At 45.0% G+C, this 21,767-nt stretch overlaps 1 protein-coding gene across 1 annotated transcript; it reads right to left on the bottom strand.

Moving 5' to 3' along the window:
* Window positions 1–5,328: 5,328 nt before the first annotated feature.
* Window positions 5,329–8,917, bottom strand: LOC139397372 (suppressor of cytokine signaling 3-like). The gene is made up of 2 exons (XM_071144130.1): window positions 8,688–8,917; window positions 5,329–7,914 (listed from the first exon to the last, which is right to left on the bottom strand). The coding sequence occupies exon 2, from the start codon at window positions 7,751–7,753 to the stop codon at window positions 7,115–7,117; it is 639 nt and encodes a 212-aa protein (XP_071000231.1). The 5' UTR covers window positions 7,754–7,914; window positions 8,688–8,917; the 3' UTR covers window positions 5,329–7,114.
* Window positions 8,918–21,767: the final 12,850 nt, after the last annotated feature.

The following is a 21,767-nucleotide window of genomic DNA, read 5'->3' as shown; positions in this document are numbered from 1 at the left end:
GTCCGGAATGGAGTTAATGGAATGGTATCAAGCACGTTTAAAAATATATATATATAGACCTATATACAGTGCCTTGCGAAAGTATTCGGCCCCCTTGAACTTTGCGACCTCTTGCCACATTTCAGGCTTCAAACATAAAGATATAAAACTGTATTTTTTTGTGAAGAATCAACAACAAGTGGGACACAATCATGAAGTGGAACGACATTTATTGGATATTTCAAACTTTTTTAACAAATCAAAAACTGAAAAATTGGGCGTGCAAAATTATTCAGCCACCTTAAGTTAATACTTTGTAGCGCCACCTTTTGCTGCGATTACAGCTGTAAGTCGCTTGGGGTATGCCTCTATCAGTTTTGCACATCGAGAGACTGAATTTTTTTCCCATTCCTCCTTGCAAAACAGCTCGAGCTCAGTGAGGTTGGATGGAGAGCATTTGTGAACAGCAGTTTTCAGTTCTTTCCACAGATTCTCGATTGGATTCAGGTCTGGACTTTGACTTGGCCATTCTAACACCTGGATATGTTTATTTTTGAACCATTCCATTGTAGATTTTGCTTTATGTTTTGGATCATTGTCTTGTTGGAAGACAAATCTCCGTCCCAGTCTCAGGTCTTTTGCAGACTCCATCAGCTTCCAGAATGGTCCTGTATTTGGCTCCATCCATCTTCCCATCAATTTTAACCATCTTCCCTGTCCCTGCTGAAGAAAAGCAGGCCCACCACCATGTTTGACAGTGGGGATGGTGTGTTCCGGTTGATGAGCTGTGTTGCTTTTACGCCAAACATAACGTTTTGCATTGTTGCCAAAAAGTTCAATTTTGGTTTCATCTGACCAGAGCACCTTCTTCCACATGTTTGGTGTGTCTCCCAGGTGGCTTGTGGCAAACTTTAAACAACACTTTTTATGGATATCTTTAAGAAATGGCTTTCTTCTTGCCACTCTTCCATAAAGGCCAGATTTGTGCAATATACGACTGATTGTTGTCCTATGGACAGAGTCTCCCACCTCAGCTGTAGATCTCTGCAGTTCATCCAGAGTGATCATGGGCCTCTGCATCTCTGATCAGTCTTCTCCTTGTATGAGCTGAAAGTTTAGAGGGACGGCCAGGTCTTGGTAGATTTGCAGTGGTCTGATACTCCTTCCATTTCAATATTATCGCTTGCACAGTGCTCCTTGGGATGTTTAAAGCTTGGGAAATCTTTTTGTATCCAAATCCGGCTTTAAACTTCTTCACAACAGTATCTCGGACCTGCCTGGTGTGTTCCTTGTTCTTCATGATGCTCTATGCGCTTTTAACGGACCTCTGAGACTATCACAGTGCAGGTGCATTTATACGGAGACTTGATTACACACAGGTGGATTGTATTTATCATCATTAGTCATTTAGGTCAACATTGGATCATTCAGAGATCCTCACTGAACTTCTGGAGAGAGTTTGCTGCACTGAAAGTAAAGGGGCTGAATAATTTTGCACGCCAAATTTTTCACTTTTTGATTTGTTAAAAAAGTTTGAAATATCCAATAAATGTCGTTCCACTTCATGATTGTGTCCCACTTGTTGTTGATTCTTCACAAAAAAATTAAGTTTTATATCTTTATGTTTGAAGCCTGAAATGTGGCAAAAGGTCGCAAAGTTCAAGGGGGCCGAATACTTTCGCAAGGCACTGTATATCCTACCCTGCCTTTCTAAGGTCTTCGAAAGCCAAGTCAACAAACAGATTACCGACCATTTTTAATCTCACTATACCTTCTCCGCCATGCAATCTGGTTTCAGAGCTGGTCATGGGTGCACCTCAGCCACCCTCAAGGTCCTAAACTATATCTTAACCTCCATCGATAAGAAACAATACTGTGCAGCCATATTCATTGACCTGGCCAAGGCTTTCGACTCTGTCAATCACTACATCCTCATCGGCAGACTCGACAGCCTTGATTTCTCAAATGATTGCCTCGCCTGGTTTACCAACTACTTCTCTGATAGAGTTCAGTGTGTCAAATCGGAGGGACTGTTGTCCGGTCCTCTGACAGTCTCTATGGGTGTGCCACAGGGTTCAAATCTTGGGCCGACTCTCTTTTCTGTATACATCAATGATGTTGCTCTTGCTGCTGGTGATTCTCTGATCCACCTCTACGCAGACGACAACATTCTGTATACTTCTGGCCACTCCTTGGACACTGTGTTAACCAACCTCCAGACGAGCTTCAATGCCATACAACTCTCCTTCCGTGGCCTCCAACTGCTCTTAAACGCAAATAAAACTAAATGCATGCTATTCAATCGATCACTGCCCGCACCTGCCCGCCCGTCCAGCATCACTACTCTGAACGGCTCTGACTTATAATACGTGGACTACTACAAATACCTGGGTGTCTGGTTAGACTGTAAACTCTCCTTCCAGACTCACATTAAGCATATCCAATCCAAAATTCAATCTAGAATCGGCTTCCTATATTGCAACAAAGCCTCCTTCACTCATGCTGCCAAACATACCCTTGTAAAACTGACCATCCTACCGATCCTCGACTTCGGTGATGTCATCTATAAAATAGCCTCCAACACTCTACTCAACAAACTGGATGCAGTCTATCACAGTGCCATCCATTTTGTCACCAAAGCCCCATACACTACCCGCCATTGCGACCTGTACGCTCTCGTTGGTTGGCCCTCGCTTCATACTCGTCGCCAAATCCACTGGCTACAGGTTATCTACAAGTCTCTGCTAGGTAAAGCCCCGCCTTATCTCAGCTCACTGGTCACCATAGCAGCACCCACTCGTAGCACGCGCTCCAGCAGATATATCTCACTGGTCACCCCCAAAGCCAATTCCTCCTTTGGTCGTCTTTCCTTCCAGTTCTCTGCTGCCCATGACTGGAACGAATTGCAAAAATCTCTGAAGCTTGAGACTCACATCTCCCTCACTAGCTTTAAGCACCAGCTGTCAGAGCAGCTTACAGATCACTGTACCTGTACATAGCCCATCTGTAAACAGCCCATCCATCTACCTTCCTCATCCCCAAACTGGTATTTATTTATTTATTTTGCTCCTTTGCACCCCAGTATCTCTACCTGCACATTCATCTTCTGCCAATCTACCATTCCAGTGTTTAATTGCTATATTGTAATTACTTCGCCACCATGGCCTATTTATTTTCTTAACTCCCTTATCTTACCTCATTTGCACTCACTGTATATATACTTTTTGTTTTCTTTTGTTCTACTGTATTTTTGACTGTATGTTTTGTTTACTCCATGTGTAACTCTGTGTTGTATGTGTCGAATTGCTACGCTTTATCTTGGCCAGGTCGCAGTTGCAAATGAGAACTTGTTCTCAACTAGCCTACCTGGTTAAATAAAGGTGTTCTCAACTAGCCTACCTGGTTAAATAAAGGTGTTCTCAACTAGCCTACCTGGTTAAATAAAGGTGAAATAAAATTTAAAAAAAAAAAAAAACTGACCATCCTACCAATCCTCGACTTTGGCGATGTCATTTACAAAATAAATGACATCGCCCTTCTCAATAAATTGGATGCAGTCTATCACAGTGCCATCCGTTTTGTCACCAAAGCCCCATATACTACCCACCACTGCGACCTGTACGCTCTCGTTGGCTGGCCCTCGCTTCATACTCGTCGCCAAAGCCACTGGCTCCAAGTCATCTACAAGACCCTATTAGGTAAAGTCCCCCCTTATCTCAGCTCGCTGGTCACCATAGCAGCACCCACCTGTAGCACACGCTCCAGCAGGTATATCTTTGGCCGCCTCTCCTTTCAGTTCTCTGCTGCCAATGACTGGTACGAACTACAAAAATCTCTGAAACTGGAAACACTTATCTCCCTCACTAGCTTTAAGCACCAGCTGCCAGAGCAGCTCACAGATTATTGCACCTGTACATAGCCCATCTATAATTTAGCCCAAACAACTACCTCTTTCCCTACTGTATTTATTTATTTATTTTGCTCCTTTGCCCCCCATTATTTCTATCTCTACTTTGCACATTCTTCCACTGCAAATCAACCATTCCAGTGTTTTACTCACTCATTCATATATCCTTATGTACATATTCTTTATCCCCTTACACTGTGTACAAGACAGTAGTTTTGGAATTGTTAGTTAGATTACTTGTTGGTTATTACTGCATTGTCGGAACTAGAAGCACAAGCATTTCGCTACACTCGCATTAACATCTGCTAACCATGTGTATGTGACAAATAAAATGTGATTTGATTTGATTTGATTTATATTGTATTTACTTCGCCACCATGGCCTTTTTTAGCCTTTACCTCCCTTATCTCATCTCACTTGCTCACATTGTATATACTTATTTTTCTACTGTATTATTGACTGTATGTTTGTTTTACTCCATGTGTAACTCTGTGTTGTTATATGTATCGAACTGCTTTGGTTTATCTTGGCCAGGTCACAGTTGTAAATGAGAACTTGTTCTCAACTTGCCTACCTGGTTAAATAAAGGTGAAATAAAAAAATTACAAATAAAAATATACACGTGTTTGATACCATTATACTCCAGTGGTCTAAGGCACTGCATCTCAGTGCTAGACATGTCACTACAGATACCCTGGTTTGAATCCAGGCTGTACCACACCCAGCCTTGATAGGGCGGCGCACAATTGGCCCAGCGTTGTCCGGGTTTGGCCCACATTGTAAATAAGAATTTGTTCTTAACTGACTTGCCTAGTTAAAAAATATATATATATTTTTTTTTAATACATTATTATGAGCCGTTCTCCCCTCAGCAGCCTCCACTGAATTGTTGCTATACATTGTTGAAGGGAGGTTAATCCTCTTCCACTGGAACAAAGGCTTGGGGCGGGGACATCACTCTATCACTTCTAGTGTAATTCTCTGGATCCACACACACTTTACATGGTAAAGGGAGGGGCTTAGACAACAGATTAGATACTGAGAGAAATGTTTCCTGATCTGTTTAGATAACAGTCCCTTTAGGGGCTGGTTTCTCGGACACAGGTTAAGCCTAGTCAGGGACTAAAAAGCACGTTTGAGTCCGGGATTAGGCTTCTGTCTGGGAAATTGGCCCCTAAAAGTCTAGTTGTTAGTGAAATTCAATATTAATTAATGTGCATGGTTCCTGTCAAATGAACGTAGTAAACAGCGATGAAATGAATAAAAACTCAGCATTATTTCTACCCAGCTCTTTTGACGTTATGTGTTCTGACTTCCTGTGGGGTTAACTGAAGGTGGGATGTTTTAGACATGTGTAGTGATGACAATCTAGTGTCAAATACCCAAGACGTATAGTCATATATGATGTAACACCCCCTAAATAAGGTCACACAACAAGGATGTCATTCATTAAAAAAATAGTGCTCTTTATTATAAATTATTGAAATGTCGTATGAATATAAATATGTGCAAAGTTTTTAGTTCTGCTTGCTTCTGCGATCTCCTTTTCTTCAAACTCGATCATGCTTCTACTGCAGCCAGTCACCTGGCTAGACAATAATGAATATCTTTATAAAAGATAGGAGAAAACCTGTTTGCATTTTTCTGTCAGTCATGTAAACATTGTCTGGTTTTAAGAAAAATAAATTGAACAGGATGAACCTTAGATGCTCTCTTTGAGAGGAAGAGAGATTCTCAGATGTTAATACATTCAACAGCAAGTGATATCTGGTATCCTGTCTGTGGCACAAATACCACCACATTCATCGGGGTATATTTCCTATCCACTGAGGGCTTACCCGGACTCTGTTTCCTCTGTATATAGTGATGTTATTATCTCAAGTATAAAAGCAACCCCTCATTCATTTATTCGTCATGCAAGTATTCGTTGTTCGGTCAAGAAACCGTTTTGTTGGTGAGTTCAGGACAGGTTTGGCATGTTCAAATCAAAAGCCCTGCCAATCAACCAATCATTACACACATCTTCAACACCTTAAGTCTCAAATATAATGTTCTCCATTCGGCCGTTTGTGGCTTCACACTTCTGTAACATTGGGTCATAATTGGTTTGCAGTTCTGGCTAGTTTTTCTAAGGAAGTAAACAACTATTGACTCAAAGTGTGATGTTGGAGGTGGTGACGTTAAACGTCCCCTTTGGAACATGGGTTAGAATTCCGGTTGCTAGGCAGTTTCCTGGCAAGGCTGAGACAGAGATCCCAGTTTTCCCAGAGGAAGCCAAAAAGCTTGGTACTCCGACCAACGAGTTTAATACTTCCAGGCTCAGGGCTAATGTCCGTAACTAATATCCAACAGCCAGCTAAGGACAGTCATGACAGCCAATCCTGCTGTAATGGTTGAATGGATAGGAGAGGCTGGTGTGTTTGTGTTTCTCAGGCCGGTGCCGTGCCATAGCCAGACCCCGTGGTTAGCAGCAGTGGGAATGTGTGCTTCGTCAGAGGTGTGAAGGCAGGCAAGATGCTGGCTCAGAGCCTTCATCGACTAAAGAGAGAGAGCGGACCTCGGGAGGAAGTTATTAGTCATGCAGTGAGGTTAGAGTTGAGGTTGGGAAATAGTTCTTTTCTGGTCCAATTGAAGGCCTGACTGACACACATCTGAACCAATTAGCAGCACACCGACTGGCCGTTTAGCCTCTCAATGAACCAGTCCTCCTTTCTCTCTCTCTCTCTCTCCTTCTCTCTCGTTCTGTCTCTCTCTCTCTCTCCTTCTCTCTCGTTCTGTCTCTCTCTCTCTCTCCTTCTCTCTCATTCTGTCTCACTCTCTGCATAAATGAGAGACTGGAAAGTCTGATGACGACGCCCACCGCTTGTCTTTTGGTTGGCAGCTTGTTGAAAGTGACTGGCTGACGTGGGACCAGTATAGCTCTACTCCTCATGGTAACGTTATATCACTCCTGGGCTTGGGAGATAGGTACAGTACAGCCCTTATGAGAACCACAATACCAAGCATCTTCTTCTACTTTCTCAGACTGACTCATGCTGCTGCCTTCCCCTCTGCCTCGTCACCCTGATGTGGGTGAACCATCCCTCTAAGACACGGATACAGACAGTCATATTTCCCCCCCAGTTCTGTGGGGTACTGCCACACTGTCTCTCACACCGGCCCAAGTCCCCTTCATAACACCTTTATCAAGTCTTATGCCATCGAGGCACTACATGTCCAGAGAGGGGCCTAGATGGGCGCGTCGTACTCCTGCAGGAACTCTTTGAGCGGGTGGGGAAGCTGGTCCCGTTTGCTGGATATGTCCAGGTGTCCGTTGACTGTTTTCCTACACAGGTGCTGCAGGCTGGACATAGTGGAGGAGAAAGGTTTGAGGAGCTCCAGAGGAATCTTCTCCCCTCCAGAGTAGATGTAGTAGGAGGCGTTCCCTCCCCTTGTGTTTTTCTCCACCAGCGAAGCCCCTTTGGTCGGGGGCATGTAGTGGTGGACCAGCTTCAGCACACAGTCAAAGCGGGGCACAGCCTGCATGCTCTTGGGGTCCGTCTGGAGTAAGAAGGACCCGGAGTCACACTGGATGCGCAGGTTCTTGGTGCCAGACGCCGTCTTGACGCTGAGCGTGAAGAAGTGTCGGTTGTCGGAGCTGTCACGGATCAGGAAGGTTCCAACGGACTCGGCGGCCAGCATGGCGTTGGCCTCCTTGCCATTGATAGAGCCCCAGTAGAAGCCGCTCTCCTGGAGCTTGTGCAGGGTGGTGACGACGAGCTGGTACTGCACCTTGGAGCTGAAGGTCTTGTAACGGTGAGGCAGCCGCATGGTGGAGTCGAAGGGGCTGCTGCTCATGACGGAGTCAAACTTGCTGTGGGTTACCATGGCGCTGCGCACCGCTTCTTTGCGACCTGCCTGGTGAGCACTGGGCACCACACAGACAACAGAAGACTAGAAGGAGGAGGTCGGAGGGTAGAGGTCACCAATCTCCCTACAGAGGTCAAGGCCTTTAGATTTTGTTGTTGTTGTGTCTGGAGAGGATAGTCCTGGAGAAAAAGCAGAGAAAATCATCAGTGTCCAAAGTATCTGCTCAGAGTGGAGTGATTTGGGCATTGAGTGGACCTCAGGGCATTTGGCAATATGATCCAAATAACGAACGTTCAACTCAAGATATCCAGTTTTATCATTTTAATTATAGAAATAAATAACAGTCGATAAAAGGTTTATTTATAGTGTAATTGTTTTAGGATTGAGAGTAATCTAATAGTCCTCAACTCATGTAGCTCTCAGGCAAAGATTATGTTTTGGCTATAATTTCAAATATTCGAATTAAACTTCTCTGGTTACATAGTGGAACATTTTTACCAATGAGGCCCTGGCTATTTTTTGTCCTGTAGCGGACTATTGAGAACCACACGGAGTAATATGATTCGACACCGCTCATGTTGCTATCGTCACTCCAATTACGCACTGCTACATGATTTATAACCATATTATTTACGACAAATCGCCTATTTGGCTATTGTATGTGAAAGGTGAAAGTGAAAACATTATATTTCAGTCGAATAGACGTGATTTGCAATTAGGCTACCGTTTACTCTGTCCTGCTCATTTACAGGAAAGTTGGTTTTTTATCTCTGCCCTCCGGCTCAGTCACCGCGGTCAGTTCCAGTAAAGTCGAGCAGTCTAGTGAGCGGAATCCTTCAACTGTTGCATCATTTTACATACAAAAGTCCCATTAAAAAAATCGCTAATGATTTACATTGTCTTCTCCTTTGCTACGTTTAAACAATAGAATCAATAGAGTCTTATTTCTTACCTTTTAACGGTTTCTCTGTGTACTTGGAACTTTGAAAGTTTATCCAATTGCTTCAATCCCTTGAGTATATTTGTTTCCTTGAGCTTGATATCTTGTGTTGTTCAAATTGTGACAATTGTATCTTTGCTGATGTGCAACGTCCTTTACAGTGTCAGTTGTGTCCTTTGTCTGTGTTCTACGTTGGACTGACTGGACGTTGCTCGTTCATCATTTGCCTCTTTAATGATCGCGCAGCGCTTGCGAGTAGCGCTCATAATGTGTCGGGAGGCTCCACCCCCTTGTTTTTCCAGTAAGGGCCTCTTGGCAGATTGTCAGTAAGAAATTGTTTTTTTTTTAAAGGACGATTCCTGGTATTCAACAGAGAAGTCCTCCCCTCCCCCGCTGTTCCTCCAAAATGAAGTTATGGAGTTCCAGGCAATAACTTTTCCTGCAGCGGATTGATTGTAAAAACGGTCTGTTATCGCCGTATTGTATTAGCTTTGCTGGTAATAGTAATGTTATTATAATGCACTAAATTCATTATAATACCACTAGACTACTATATATTTAGCATGTTATAAACATTATAAGGTAATCAATATTGTCCAACCTATTGGTTTGCAGAATAGGCCCATATAGTGAAAAACATGTTAAGGTAATCACATGATCTGATACATTTGACGTTTTAAGAAGTAGTTTCATTAATCTGAGCACTGTTGACAGTGGTTGGTAAATGGGCCTCCTAGTGGAACAGCAGAATGTTCCTAGTGGAACAGCGGCTGAATGCTATGCCAGTGCCCCATAGAGGGCGCCAATATGTTTTGATTGGACAGTTCAAGCTTTAAACCAACATTTATAACTTTATTATGGGGACACCGTTTCTTTGGCAATGGCTGTCAGTTTCTTTAGAACTGGCAACATTTTTACATCATTTGCTTTTCATAGACTACTATCCAGAACAGATCAGTTATCCAGGCTGCATTACTTCCGGCCGTGATAGGGAATCCCATAGGGCGGCGCACAAATTCCCCAGCGTTATCCGGGCTTGGCCAGGGTAGAACATCATTGTAAATAAGAATTTGTTCTTAACTGACTTGCCTAGTTAAAAAAGGTTAAATCAATAAAAATGGCTAGATCCCAACTGGACATATGAGACCAAGTATGCTCACCATGCTCATAAACATGTCCATTTCATTCTTAATATCATTTGAATCATTCAATCAAAGTATACATTTGAACGAAAGGAGTTGGGAAATTCGGAACACTACAGGAAGATGGAAATATGGAATAGCTAATAACAAAACACAAAAAACACTGATCGTTTAACATCCCTTAGAGTAAATCACATGATCTGACACATTTTGTAGTGTAAGACGTTGAACTAGCGGAGCGTACTCTAGTCGTGTCCAAAATGGCACCCTAGTACTTTAGACTAGGATCAATAGGACTCTGGTCAACAGTGGTGCACTACATAGAGAACTAGATGCCATTTGGGATGCAGCCCTAGTGTTACACTCCCTGTCTCCATGTACTGTAATGTGTGACTTGTTCCCCACTCATCATCCTCTGTTTCTCCCTTCCTGTTTACTCATCAGAGATCTGACTGTCACATGCCCTGAGAATGGGTAGGTAGATTAACCCAGGGTTTAAACTGCCAGTCTATGGTAATGAAGGTGGTTCAATGGTGATTAATTTTGCCGGGGGGGGGAATCTGAAGAGTTGCATTGGCTCCCCGAGGTAATGCAGAGGCGTTAGGCTCAGAGGGCTACTTACAGTCTAGTGGCACACAGGCAACCCGGGCTCAAACACCAGGCCAGGTTTCTACCACTCCCTGCCATCTCACCCACCTCAATGTCCCCACTCTAATATTAATCTGCCCATGGAGGGAAGACACCAGGCAGGCCAACCCAGGAAGAGAGAGAGAGAGAGAGAGAGAGAGAGAGAGAGAGAGAGAGAGAGAGAGAGAGAGAGAGAGAGAGAGAGAGAGAGAGAGAGAGAGAGAGAGAGAGAGAGAGAGAGAGAGAGAGAGAGAGAGAGAGAGAGAGAGAGAGAGAGAGAGAGAGAAGTTAGGCAGTGGACACAGGCCATTAACAAGGGTTGCGTGCTCCATTTGATCATTTTCTTAACCAGATCTTTACTGAGAGGGGGAAGGTGGAGACTAAAGAGAGAGGGCAGGGGTAGGGCGCTCCAAGCATAAGCGACATAAGCAGGAGATTTGCTGTAAAACTGCACATTTTTTCTCTCTGCCCTGTGGCCTATGGAGCAGTAAAATGAACTGCCTTGAGGTTATGCTCAAACCCTACACCCCAACCTGAGTACTCAGTTCTGCCACCTCTGGTCTCTTGGCCCTATCTTCCGAAAACATCTGAAACCCTACCTCTTCAAAGAGTATCTTAAATAATCCCACAGCACCCCTCCCCCTTAATAATAATACATTGTCTCCCCCCACTGGCACTGACTTTGATAATAGCTACTTTATTGAGGAAAAACATTGTACTATGACTGTGATGTGTGGTTTTCCCACCTAGCTATCTTAAGATGAATGCACTAACTGTAAGTTGCTCTGGATAAGAGTGTCAGCTAAATTACTAAAATACACATGTAAATGTGACAAAATGAGCAGAATTGCATGACATTTGTTATAACATTTCTCAACTTCTCTCTGCTCCATGGCAAAATTGCAGGAAATGTGTAAATATCACCATCAAGAGGGGGGCCATTAAAATGTTTTGCCTGGGAGGGGGGTACCCCAACCAAATATGGCTTAGGGCCCCCAAAAGACTAGGGCCAGCCCTGGCAGGGGGGATGATGTCGTTTTGGCACAGCTCATAATGAGCTTTGGAGAGAGCCAGCTGTGTCTGCAGAGGTGAGTCAAGTGCCTGGTGATTCAGATCAGACCTCTAGACTTGATAACTAGGGCTGTGTCCTTAATCGCACCCTATTCAAGAGCCCTAGGGGCCCTGGTCAAAAGAAGGGCACGACATAGGGAATAGGGTGCCAAATGGGATGCAGCCTAGGGGGGAAAGCAGCCAGTCAGACAACTCCACTGTATTCCATTTGTTTTCCAGAAAACCCTGTTGTGTCATCAGTGTGGGACAGGCATACGGCTGGTTAGCAGGCCCTCCTGGGGGAAGAATGGAAGTGAATAGAGAGGAGACGTGGTGTTGAGTTGGCCCAACCAGGAAAGAGGAAGTCATAGGAAGTCATCACACAGCCAGTCTAGGGATCTCATTGTCTTAGACACCCGGCAGACATCAAAGAAGCCGTCATATTGTAGCCGACACCGACACCAGAACAGATTGAATTCAAATGAAAAACAAATGAGTTTATTTAAAGTGCATTATCAGAGTCTTCTTCAGTTTAAAGAGTAAATGATCATTTTTCCTTTAAAATCAAGGCTGAGAGAAATGACTTTTTAAACAGCGGGGTGGAGGATGACGCATAATACAAGTTCCAATGTTTCACTGTCTGTCTGCCAACAACTCTGGTCTGTGTGTACTTAACCTGGAGGGTAGTGGTCAGATCTCTGGTCTGTCCGGGGTCAGCAAGACCTGTCTACTACTAACTGACCTGTAACTGTAACTCCCAGCTCTCCTCTGCTGTTCCTGTGTGCTCTCTGTGCATTTGGCAGGACGTCTGAAGAACAGGTTGAGAGGCTTGGCTGGGTAGACACACAAGTATGCAAGCACAGATTCACGCACAAAGATGCATACACACACACGTACACACACGTACACACACGTACACACACACACACACACACACACACACACACACACACACACACACACACACACACACACACACACACACATGTACAGATACACACACACAGAGACATTAGACAAGTCTGTATTCTGTCTCATCAAACAGTCACCCAGGTTTATAGTGTGACTAAACCAGAGTGGGGGAATTACACTAAACCAATACAGCCTAAGGAGTTCCAGTATTGCCTTACTGTACAAACGTTTTGATATATTTTACTATTTACTACTCGCCCTCTCCAAACCTCGAAGTGGAGTGACTTGAATTGGAGTGAGTTGAAGTGAAGTGACTTGAAGTGGAGTGACTTGAATTGGAGTGAGTTGAAGTGGAGTGACTTGAATTGGAGTGACTTGAAGTGGAGTGACTTGAATTGGAGTGACCTTTCCTATAGAAGAGGATAGGATGAGTGGTTGTGACTATTTGGTGGTCTGAAACATTCAGCTTCAGGGGTTAAGAAACTGTTTCAGACTGACTCAGAGACAAGCTTCCAGTACATCCATTTATTGGGTAGAAAAAGGGGGATGAGTGGAAGAATGAAAAGCAGAAAAATGTAGTCAGAATTTGTATATTTTGCTGTTCCCGGATTGGCGGAGTTTGATTTAACTGTAACATATCTTAAGAGCTTCTTGTTATGCTACTTTTCATGAGATTTTCTATGGCATTGCCCCTGACCAACAAAGAAAGGCCTAGTTTTCAGTATTTAGACAGCTGGATACGCTGAGGCTACAAAAGTTCAACACTTTTGTGAAATGCTGTTTGCTGAAACTCCTTTTAGGCCCACAGAAGTAGTTGCATGCTGCTCAGACTGAATGTAGATTTAGGCCTATGCACCAAGCTAGATTGGCTCAAACATAGGCTACACATTTTTCTGTGGTAAAATACAATTGCAGCATGGATTTGGACTCTAACTTCCGGCGCCGACAGAGTTATTTCTTACATTGTTACCCCAGGTAATCTTAGGTTTTATTACATACAGTCGGGAGGAACTATTGGATATAAGAGCAACGTCAACTCACCAACATTACGTTCAAGAATACGACTTTCTCGAAGCGAGAAAGCAAGGGTAGCATTCCAGAGGGACATCAGAGACTGTAACGTTCTTTGTTGTATGGAAACATGGCTCACTCGAGACACGCTATCGCAGATGGTACAGCCAGCTGGTTTCTTCACGCATCGCGGCGACAGAAACAAGCATCTTTCTTGTAAGAAGAAGGGCGGGGGTGTATGCCTTATGATTAACGAGACGTTGTGTGATCATAACAACATACAGGAACTCAAGTCCTTCTGTTCACCTGACTTAGAATTCCTCACAATCAAATGTCGACCGTATTATCTACCTAGAGAATTCTCTTCGATTATAATCACAGCCGCATATATCGCCCCTAAGCAGACACATCGATGGCCCTGAATGAACTTCATTTGACTCTATGTAAACTGAAAACCACATATCCCGAGGCTGCATTTATTGTAGCTGGGGATTTTAACGAGGCTAATCTGAAAACAAGGCTCCCTAAATTCTATCAGCATATTGATTGCGCAACCAGGGTTGGCAAAACCCTAGACCATTGTTATTCTAACTTCCGCGACACGTATAGGGCCCTCCCCCGCCCTCCTTTCGGAAAAGCTGACAACGACTCCATTTAGTTGCTTCCAGCCTAGAGACAGAAACTAAAACAGGAAGCTCCCATGTCAGGTCTGTTCAACATTGGTCCGACCAATCGGATTCCACGCTTCAAGATTGCTTCGATCACGTGGACTGGGATATGTTCCGCATTGCGGCGAACAATAACATTGATGAATACGCTGATTCTGTGAGCGGGTTTATTAGCAAGTGCGTCGGCGATGTCGTACCCACTGCGTCTATTAAAACATTCCCAAACCAGAAACCGTGGATTGATGGCAGCATTTGCGCAAAACTGAAAGCGCGAACAACTGCTTTTAATCAGGGCAAGGTGACCGGAAACATGACCGAATACAAACAGTGTAGCTATTCCCTCCGCAAGGCAATCAAACAAGCGTCAGTATAGAGACAAAGTAGAGTTGCAATTCAACGGCTCAGACACGAGAGGTATGTGGCAGGGTCTACAGTCAATCACGGACTATAAAAAGAAAACCAGCCCCATCGCGGACCAGGATGTCTTGCTCCCAGACAGACTAAACCATTTCTTTGATCGCTTTGAGGACAGCACAGTGCCACTGACACGGCCCGCTACCAAAACCTGCGGGCTCTCCATCACTGTAGCCAACGTGAGCAAAACGTTTAAATGTGTCAACCCTTGCAAGGCTGCAGGCCCAGACGGCATCCCCAGCCGCGTCCACAGAGCATGCGCAGACCAGCTGGCTGGTGTGTTTACGGACATATTCAATCAATCCTTATCCCAGTCTGCTGTCCCCACATGCTTCAAGAGGGCCACAATTGTTCCTGTTCCCAAGAAAGCTAAGTTAACTGAGCTAAATGACTAACGCCCCATAGCACTCACTTCCGTCATCATGAAGTGCTTTGAGAGACTAGTCAAGGACCATATCACCTCCAGCCTACCTGACACCCTAGACCCATTCCAATTTGCTTACCGCCCCAATAGGTCCACAGATGACGCAATCACAACCACACTGCACACTGCCCTAACCCATCTGGACAAGAGGAATACCTATGTGAGAATGCTGTTCATCGACTACAGCTCAGCATTTAACACCATAGTACCCTCCAAACTCGTCATCACCCTGGGTCTCGACCCCACCCTGTGCAACTGGGTCCTGGACTTCCTGACGGGCCGCGCCCAGGTGGTGAGGATAGGTCACAATATCTCCACCCTGCTGATCCTCAACACTGGGGCCCCAAAAGGGTGCGTTCTCAGCCCTCTCCTGTACTCCCTGTTCACCCATGACTGTGTGGCCATGCACGCCTCCAACTCAATCATCAAGTTTGCAGACGACACTACAGTGGTAGGCTTGATTACCAACAACGACGAGACGGCCTACAGGGAGGAGGTGAGGGCCCTCAGAGTGTGGTGTCAGGAAAATAACCTCACACTCAACGTCAACAAAACAAAGGAGTTAATCGTGTAGTTGAGAGGGTAGAAAGTTTTAAGTTCCTCGGCGTACACATCACGGACAAACTGAAAGGGTCCAACCACACAGACAGCATTGTGAAGAAGGCGCAGCAGCAGTATCACCGCCTGGTAGGCAACTGTTCCGCCCATAAACATAAGGCTCTCCAGAGTGAGGTCTGCACAACACATCACTGGGGGCAAACTACCTGCCCTCCAGGACACCTACACCACCTGATGTCACATTAAGGCCAAGAAGATCAAGGACAACAACCTCCCGAGCCACTGCCTGTTCTTCACCCTGCTATCATCCAGAAGGCGAGGTCAGTACAGGTGCATCAAAGCTGGGACCGAGAGACTGAAAAACAGCTTCTATCTCAAGGCCATCAGACTGTTAAACAGCCAGCATTAACATTGAGTGGCTGCTGCCAACATGCTGACTCAACTCCAGCCACTGTAAAAATTGATGTAATAAATGTATCACTAGCCACTTTAAACAATGCCACTTCATATAATGTTTACATACCCTACATTACTCATCTCATATGTATATACTGCACTCTATACCATCTGCTGCATCTTGCCATCTTAATGTAATGTATCACTAGCCACTTTATATAATGTTTACATACCTTACATTACATTACTCTATACCATCTACTGCATCTTAATGTAATGTATCACTAGCCACTTTATATAATGTTTACATACCCTACATTACTCTATACCATCCACTGCATCTTGCCATCTTAATGTAATGTATCACTAGCCACTTAATATAATGTTTACATACCCTACATTACTCATCTCATATGTATATACTGTACTCTATACCATCTACTGCATCTTAATGTAATGTATCACTAGCCACTTTATATAATGTTTACATACCCTACATTACTTATCTCATATGTATATACTGTACTCTATACCATCTACTGCATCTTGCCTATGCCGTTCTATACCATCACTCATTCATATATCTTTATGTACATATTCTTATTCATTCCTTTACACTTGTGTGTATTGTTTGGTAATTGTTGTGAAATTGTCAGGTTAGATTAGGTTAGATTACTCGTTGGATATTACTGCATTGTCGGAACTAGAAGCACAAGCATTTCGCTACACTCGCATTAACATCTGCTAACATTAACATCTACTAACATTAACATCTACTAACCATCTGCTAAATAAAATGTGATTTGATTTGATTTGCTCTCGGTGGATGCTTACCATTTTCAGAATGAGACACGTGTGTCCTCATGCATTAATTTGTTAAAAAGGCCTCCATTTCTAATGGAGGATGGTGAATGAATAGTACGGGCCTAATGATCTTATCTGTGTCCTGCTGTGCAGCTTCCATTCATTGAGTTTACCGCAGGATATTGGTGGCAACTTAATTGGGGAGGACAGGCTCGTGCTAGTGGCTGAAGTGGTATAAGTGGAATAGAATCAAAACCATCAAACACATGGTTTCTATGTGCTTGATGCCATTCCATTTGCTCTGCTCCAGCCACCATTATGAACCGTCCTCCCCTCAACAGCCTCCACTGGAGTTTAGAGTAGATGAAATGTCTAGGGTAAAGTGTTGCATCATTACTGTTGACAGTACTGTACCTGGAAGTGATGGGATATGGAGGAAAGTTCCTGGCACCAGAGCTATCTTATCAGTCAATCTTATTCCTGTTTGGAGACTAGCACCACCGTAGCTTTAGTTCCTGTTTGGAGACTAGCACCACCGTAGCATTAGTTTCTGTCTAGAGGTGGTGCACCACCGTAGCTTTAGTTCCTGTGTGAGGAAGGAAAATCATACTATACATAGGAATGTGTCAGCTTCTTCTTTCGTGTGAAATTCTAAGAATTATGTGCACAGCTGTAGTGTAATTTGGTAAAACCATAACTTGCCCAATGCAAGTAAGTCATGCTCAGATCATCCCTATTCCCTGATATCGAAATGACCATGACTTCCTGGTTAGTTGAGTAAGACCACTGGGTACAATTACTAATCAGGCAACATTGACTTCCAGTTAACTGAGCTGAACAACTGACTTATGTATATAAAAAAAATCAGTTCTGAATGTAGAACAATACTACAGTGTTTCTTAAACTATGCTAAGCATCTTGAACAGTTACCACATCAAAGAAATATGTCATCACACCATAAAAGCAGACTTGTCTGGTGAACTTGATGTTTTAGACTAGTCATGCTTAGAGAGATGATTTTTTGAAAGGACAGGGAAGAAGAGAGCTTTGGGATGGCTTCCTCCTCACATCTTCAACATGCATTAATTGGCACTAAGAAGATTCCGCACAGGCCGCCCAATCATTGTGGTTACCAAAAATATTTTTGCTGTATTATTGTTTTGGCGTGTAGGAGTAAGGACATTTTCCCATGAAATGTCTATTTTCACAGGTTATTTATGTAGTTGCTGCAATACATCTCTGGCTCTTCAGGGGAAATATATTTCAGTATTTTATACATCCATCTTTCATACATCCAATGTACGAGGGAACAACACATCAAAGTGAAAGCTGAATTATATTTTTTTAAATGATAAAAAAGGCAGTGAAAATGTTGTACATGTTGTTAACATTGTGTTCCAAGCTCCCTCGTCTGTTTGGAACACATCTTTGTGCCCTCTGGTTATTCCATGAATATTTACACTGAAAGTAATTGTATGGTAGAGGGAGATGTTCCAATTGTTAGAGGCTAATGTAGAACTCACCAATAGGTCTGATTGCTTTAATAGACTAATGTAGAACTCACCAATAGGTCTGATTGCTTTAGTAGACTAATGTAGAACTCACCAATAGGTCTGATTGCTTTAGTAGACTAATGTAGAACTCACCAATAGGTCTGATTGCTTTAGTAGACTAATGTAGAACTCACCAATAGGTCTGATTGCTTTAGTAGACTAATGTAGAACTCACCAATAGGTCTGATTGCTTTAGTAGACTAATGTAGAACTCACCAATAGGTCTGATTGCTTTAGTAGACTAATGTAGAACTCACCAATAGGTCTGATTGCTTTAGTAGACTAATGTAGAACTCAGCAATAAGTCTGCTTGCTTTAGTAGACTAATGTAGAACTCACCAATAGGTCTGATTGCTTTAGTTGACTCCCATATCAAAGTGGACAGATGTTCCTTTGTAAAGTAAAAAAAAGAGATGAACACACAATGGAAGGTAATACCTAGTAGCACTGTTGTGCATGCGTTGCTAAGCATTGGGCAAGATTCTTAGGTTAAACCTCCGATCTCAGGAAGGATATTTCAAAAGATGCAGAATCTTCAGACCACAAAGTAACACTCACACCCACCTGTTTCCTCCATCAGCATGTTGTGTGACATTTACCGTGCATGCTAACTCTGATCAGACACTTCTGGCCATAAGCAATTGATAGGAAGATAGATATGATCCACCACAAGTGTGTTAGTCTTTGATCATCACGGCGAAAGATGGCAGAAAACACTCAAATGAATGTGGGCTGTATCCACCTTGCTGGACAAGATCTAGTGTTTTTATGACAATGAAAACCTTGCTGTGTTTGAGGTCTAATATCTTTGCTGTCTGGGACGAAGCAAGCACACACATTTTCTTCAGGAAACGCAGCTCTTCTAGTTTGACATTGTTGATTGTGCCAGTAGTTGCTAAGCGTGAAATCAAATGATCTGAATGGGCGTTCTTCCTCCAGTAAATGGTACACAGCCAGGGTGCTTGAGGCCAGCCCATTCTCTCCTAAACATTCATTATGGTCCTTACTGCTGTCAGCACGTGGTCCCAGTCTGGCCTGGAAGACTGAGAGGAATCTACAGTGTTTCAAAGAAAAGACACCTGACACTGCTGTCCCCGGCTGCTGTCCCCGGCTGCTGTCCCCGGCTGCTGTCCCCGGCTGCTGTCCCCGGCTGCTGTCCCCGGCTGCTGTCCCTGGCTGCTGTCCCCGGCTGTTGGATCAAATACCCCAGGGTTTCCCCCCAACAGCCATTGGACTGGGCTCGGTTAGGGAGAAGTGGAGAACGACGTGTGTGGAACTAGAAGAAACCAGGGGTGGAATTTGGTTAGAGCACAATAATATGCCCCCTGAGCACATATACACAAACATATACAAACACAATGAATCCAGTTAATCAGTAACACATCCACGATAAAATCATATTTCAAATGATTCCCCCACCATGTTCCAGCCCAATTCCATCACTGGTGTTCCTATACACCTTGGTTTGGGGTAAACAGGTCCACATTGGGCTAAATGGTCCTGAGATGTAATCAGTTATGTTTTGGAGGGCATCACATGCACCACTTAAAACTCATTCCATTCTGTCACATGCCCTTTTCTATTTGTGCCATTGTGTGCTAATGTCATCACAGCTGTAAACAATAAGCCATGGTCAGAGAGGTCTGGATTAATGGTCTCACATCAATCACTAATGATGTTTCTTCAATGTTCTCATGCCACTTGTATTGCACTTTAATGTGCATTACTTTTATCTCCTATTTTAGCCCATCACTGTGTGTGATTATAATTGTATAAATGTGTAAGGGTTTTCGTCCTTACACATTTAGGACCAAAACGCAGCGTGGTAAGTGTTTATGTTTTTAATGAATAACGAACACTGAACAAAACAATAACGTGAAGTAAATCAAACCCAAACAGTCCCGTGTGGCACAGATACTGACGCAGAAAATAAACACCCACAACTCAAAAGTGAAACCAGGCTACCTAAGTATGATTCTCAATCAGGGACAACAATACACAGCTGCCTCTGATTGAGAACCATACTAGGCCGAACACAGAAATCCCAAATTATAGAAAAACAAACATAGACAACCCACCCAACCCAATAACAGAACTAAGGTCAGAACGTGACAGTATCCCCCCCAGAGGTGCAGACATTGGCCGCAAAACCTGAACCTATAGGGGAGGGTCTGGGTGGGTGTCTGTCCGCGGTGGCGGCTCTGGCGCGGGACGTGGACCCCACTTCACCATAGTCCTTGTCCGCCTCTTAGCCCACCTCCGTGGCCTCTTTAGAGCGGCGACCCTCGCCTCCGACCTCGGACTGGGGACCCGAGCAATGGGTCCCGAATGGACGGGAGATTCCGGCAGAGCCGGACAGGCAGGAGACTCCGGCAGCGCCGGACAGGTGGGAGCTCCTGTAGGGAGGTGACAGAGAGACAGCCTGGTGGGCCCTGTGGCAGCCCCATGCACCAGGCTGTCTCTCTGTCTCCTCCCTACAGGTGCTCCCGCCTGTCCGGCGCTGTCGGAGTCGTCCTTCACTCCGGCGCTGCCTGAATCTCCCACCTGTCCGGCGCTGCCTGAATCTCCCACCTGTCCGGCGCTGCCTGAATCTCCCACCTGTCCGGCGCTGCCTGAATCTCCCACCTGTCCGGCGCTGCCTGAATCTCCCACCTGTCCGGCGCTGCCGGAGTCTCCCACCTGTCCTGCGCTGCTGGAGTCTCCCACCTGTCCGGCGCTGCCGGAGACTCCAGCAGCGCCAGACAGGCGGGAGCACCTGTAGGGAGGAGACAGAGATACAGCCTGGTGCGTGGGGCTGCCACAGGGGGAGACCTACAGGAGGTGTGGAGACCTACAGGAGGCCTGGTGCGTGGAGGAGGCACCGGCTGGACCGGGCTGTGGGGGAGCACTGGAGCTCTGGTGCGCAGCCTTGGCACCACTCCTCCAGGCTGGATGCCCACTTTAGCCCGGACCCTCCCGAGTGCAGGCACAGGTTGAACCGGGCTGTGGGTGAGCACTGGAGCTCTGGTGCATACCACTCACACCTCTCCCTTCGGCTCAATACCCACATTCGCCCGGCACGGGGGGAGCGCAGGCATAGAACGCACTGCACCCTCCCAGCGCCCTGGAGACACAGCACGCAGCGCCGGTGCAGGATACCCTGGACCGAAACGGCGTACTGGAGACCAAACACGCTGGGATGGCACAACACGCCCTGGCTGGATGCCTAGTCTCGCATGGCACTTGCCTATAGCCCACCGGGCTATGAGCGCGTATTGGCGACACCGTGCGTTTGACCACATAACACGGTGCCTGACCAGTACTGCGCTTCCTCCGATAAGCACGAGGAGTGGGCTCAGGTCTCCAACCTGACTCTGCCCCACTCCCTGTGTGCCCCCCCCCAAAAATGTTTTGGGGCTGCCTCTCGTGCCTGTCGCGCTGCCATGCTGCCTCCTCATATTGGGGCGGCGATATTCCGCAGCCTGTGCCCTGGGTCCCTTGCCGTCAAGAATCTCCACTAACACGGAAAATAAACACCCACAACTCAAAAGTGA

This window comes from Oncorhynchus clarkii, unplaced genomic scaffold (genome assembly GCF_045791955.1).
Source record: "Oncorhynchus clarkii lewisi isolate Uvic-CL-2024 unplaced genomic scaffold, UVic_Ocla_1.0 unplaced_contig_7936_pilon_pilon, whole genome shotgun sequence".
Lineage (NCBI taxonomy): Eukaryota > Metazoa > Chordata > Actinopteri > Salmoniformes > Salmonidae > Oncorhynchus > Oncorhynchus clarkii.
Note: the sequence above shows the minus strand (reverse complement) of the source record. Positions and strands in the feature narration are given on the sequence as shown.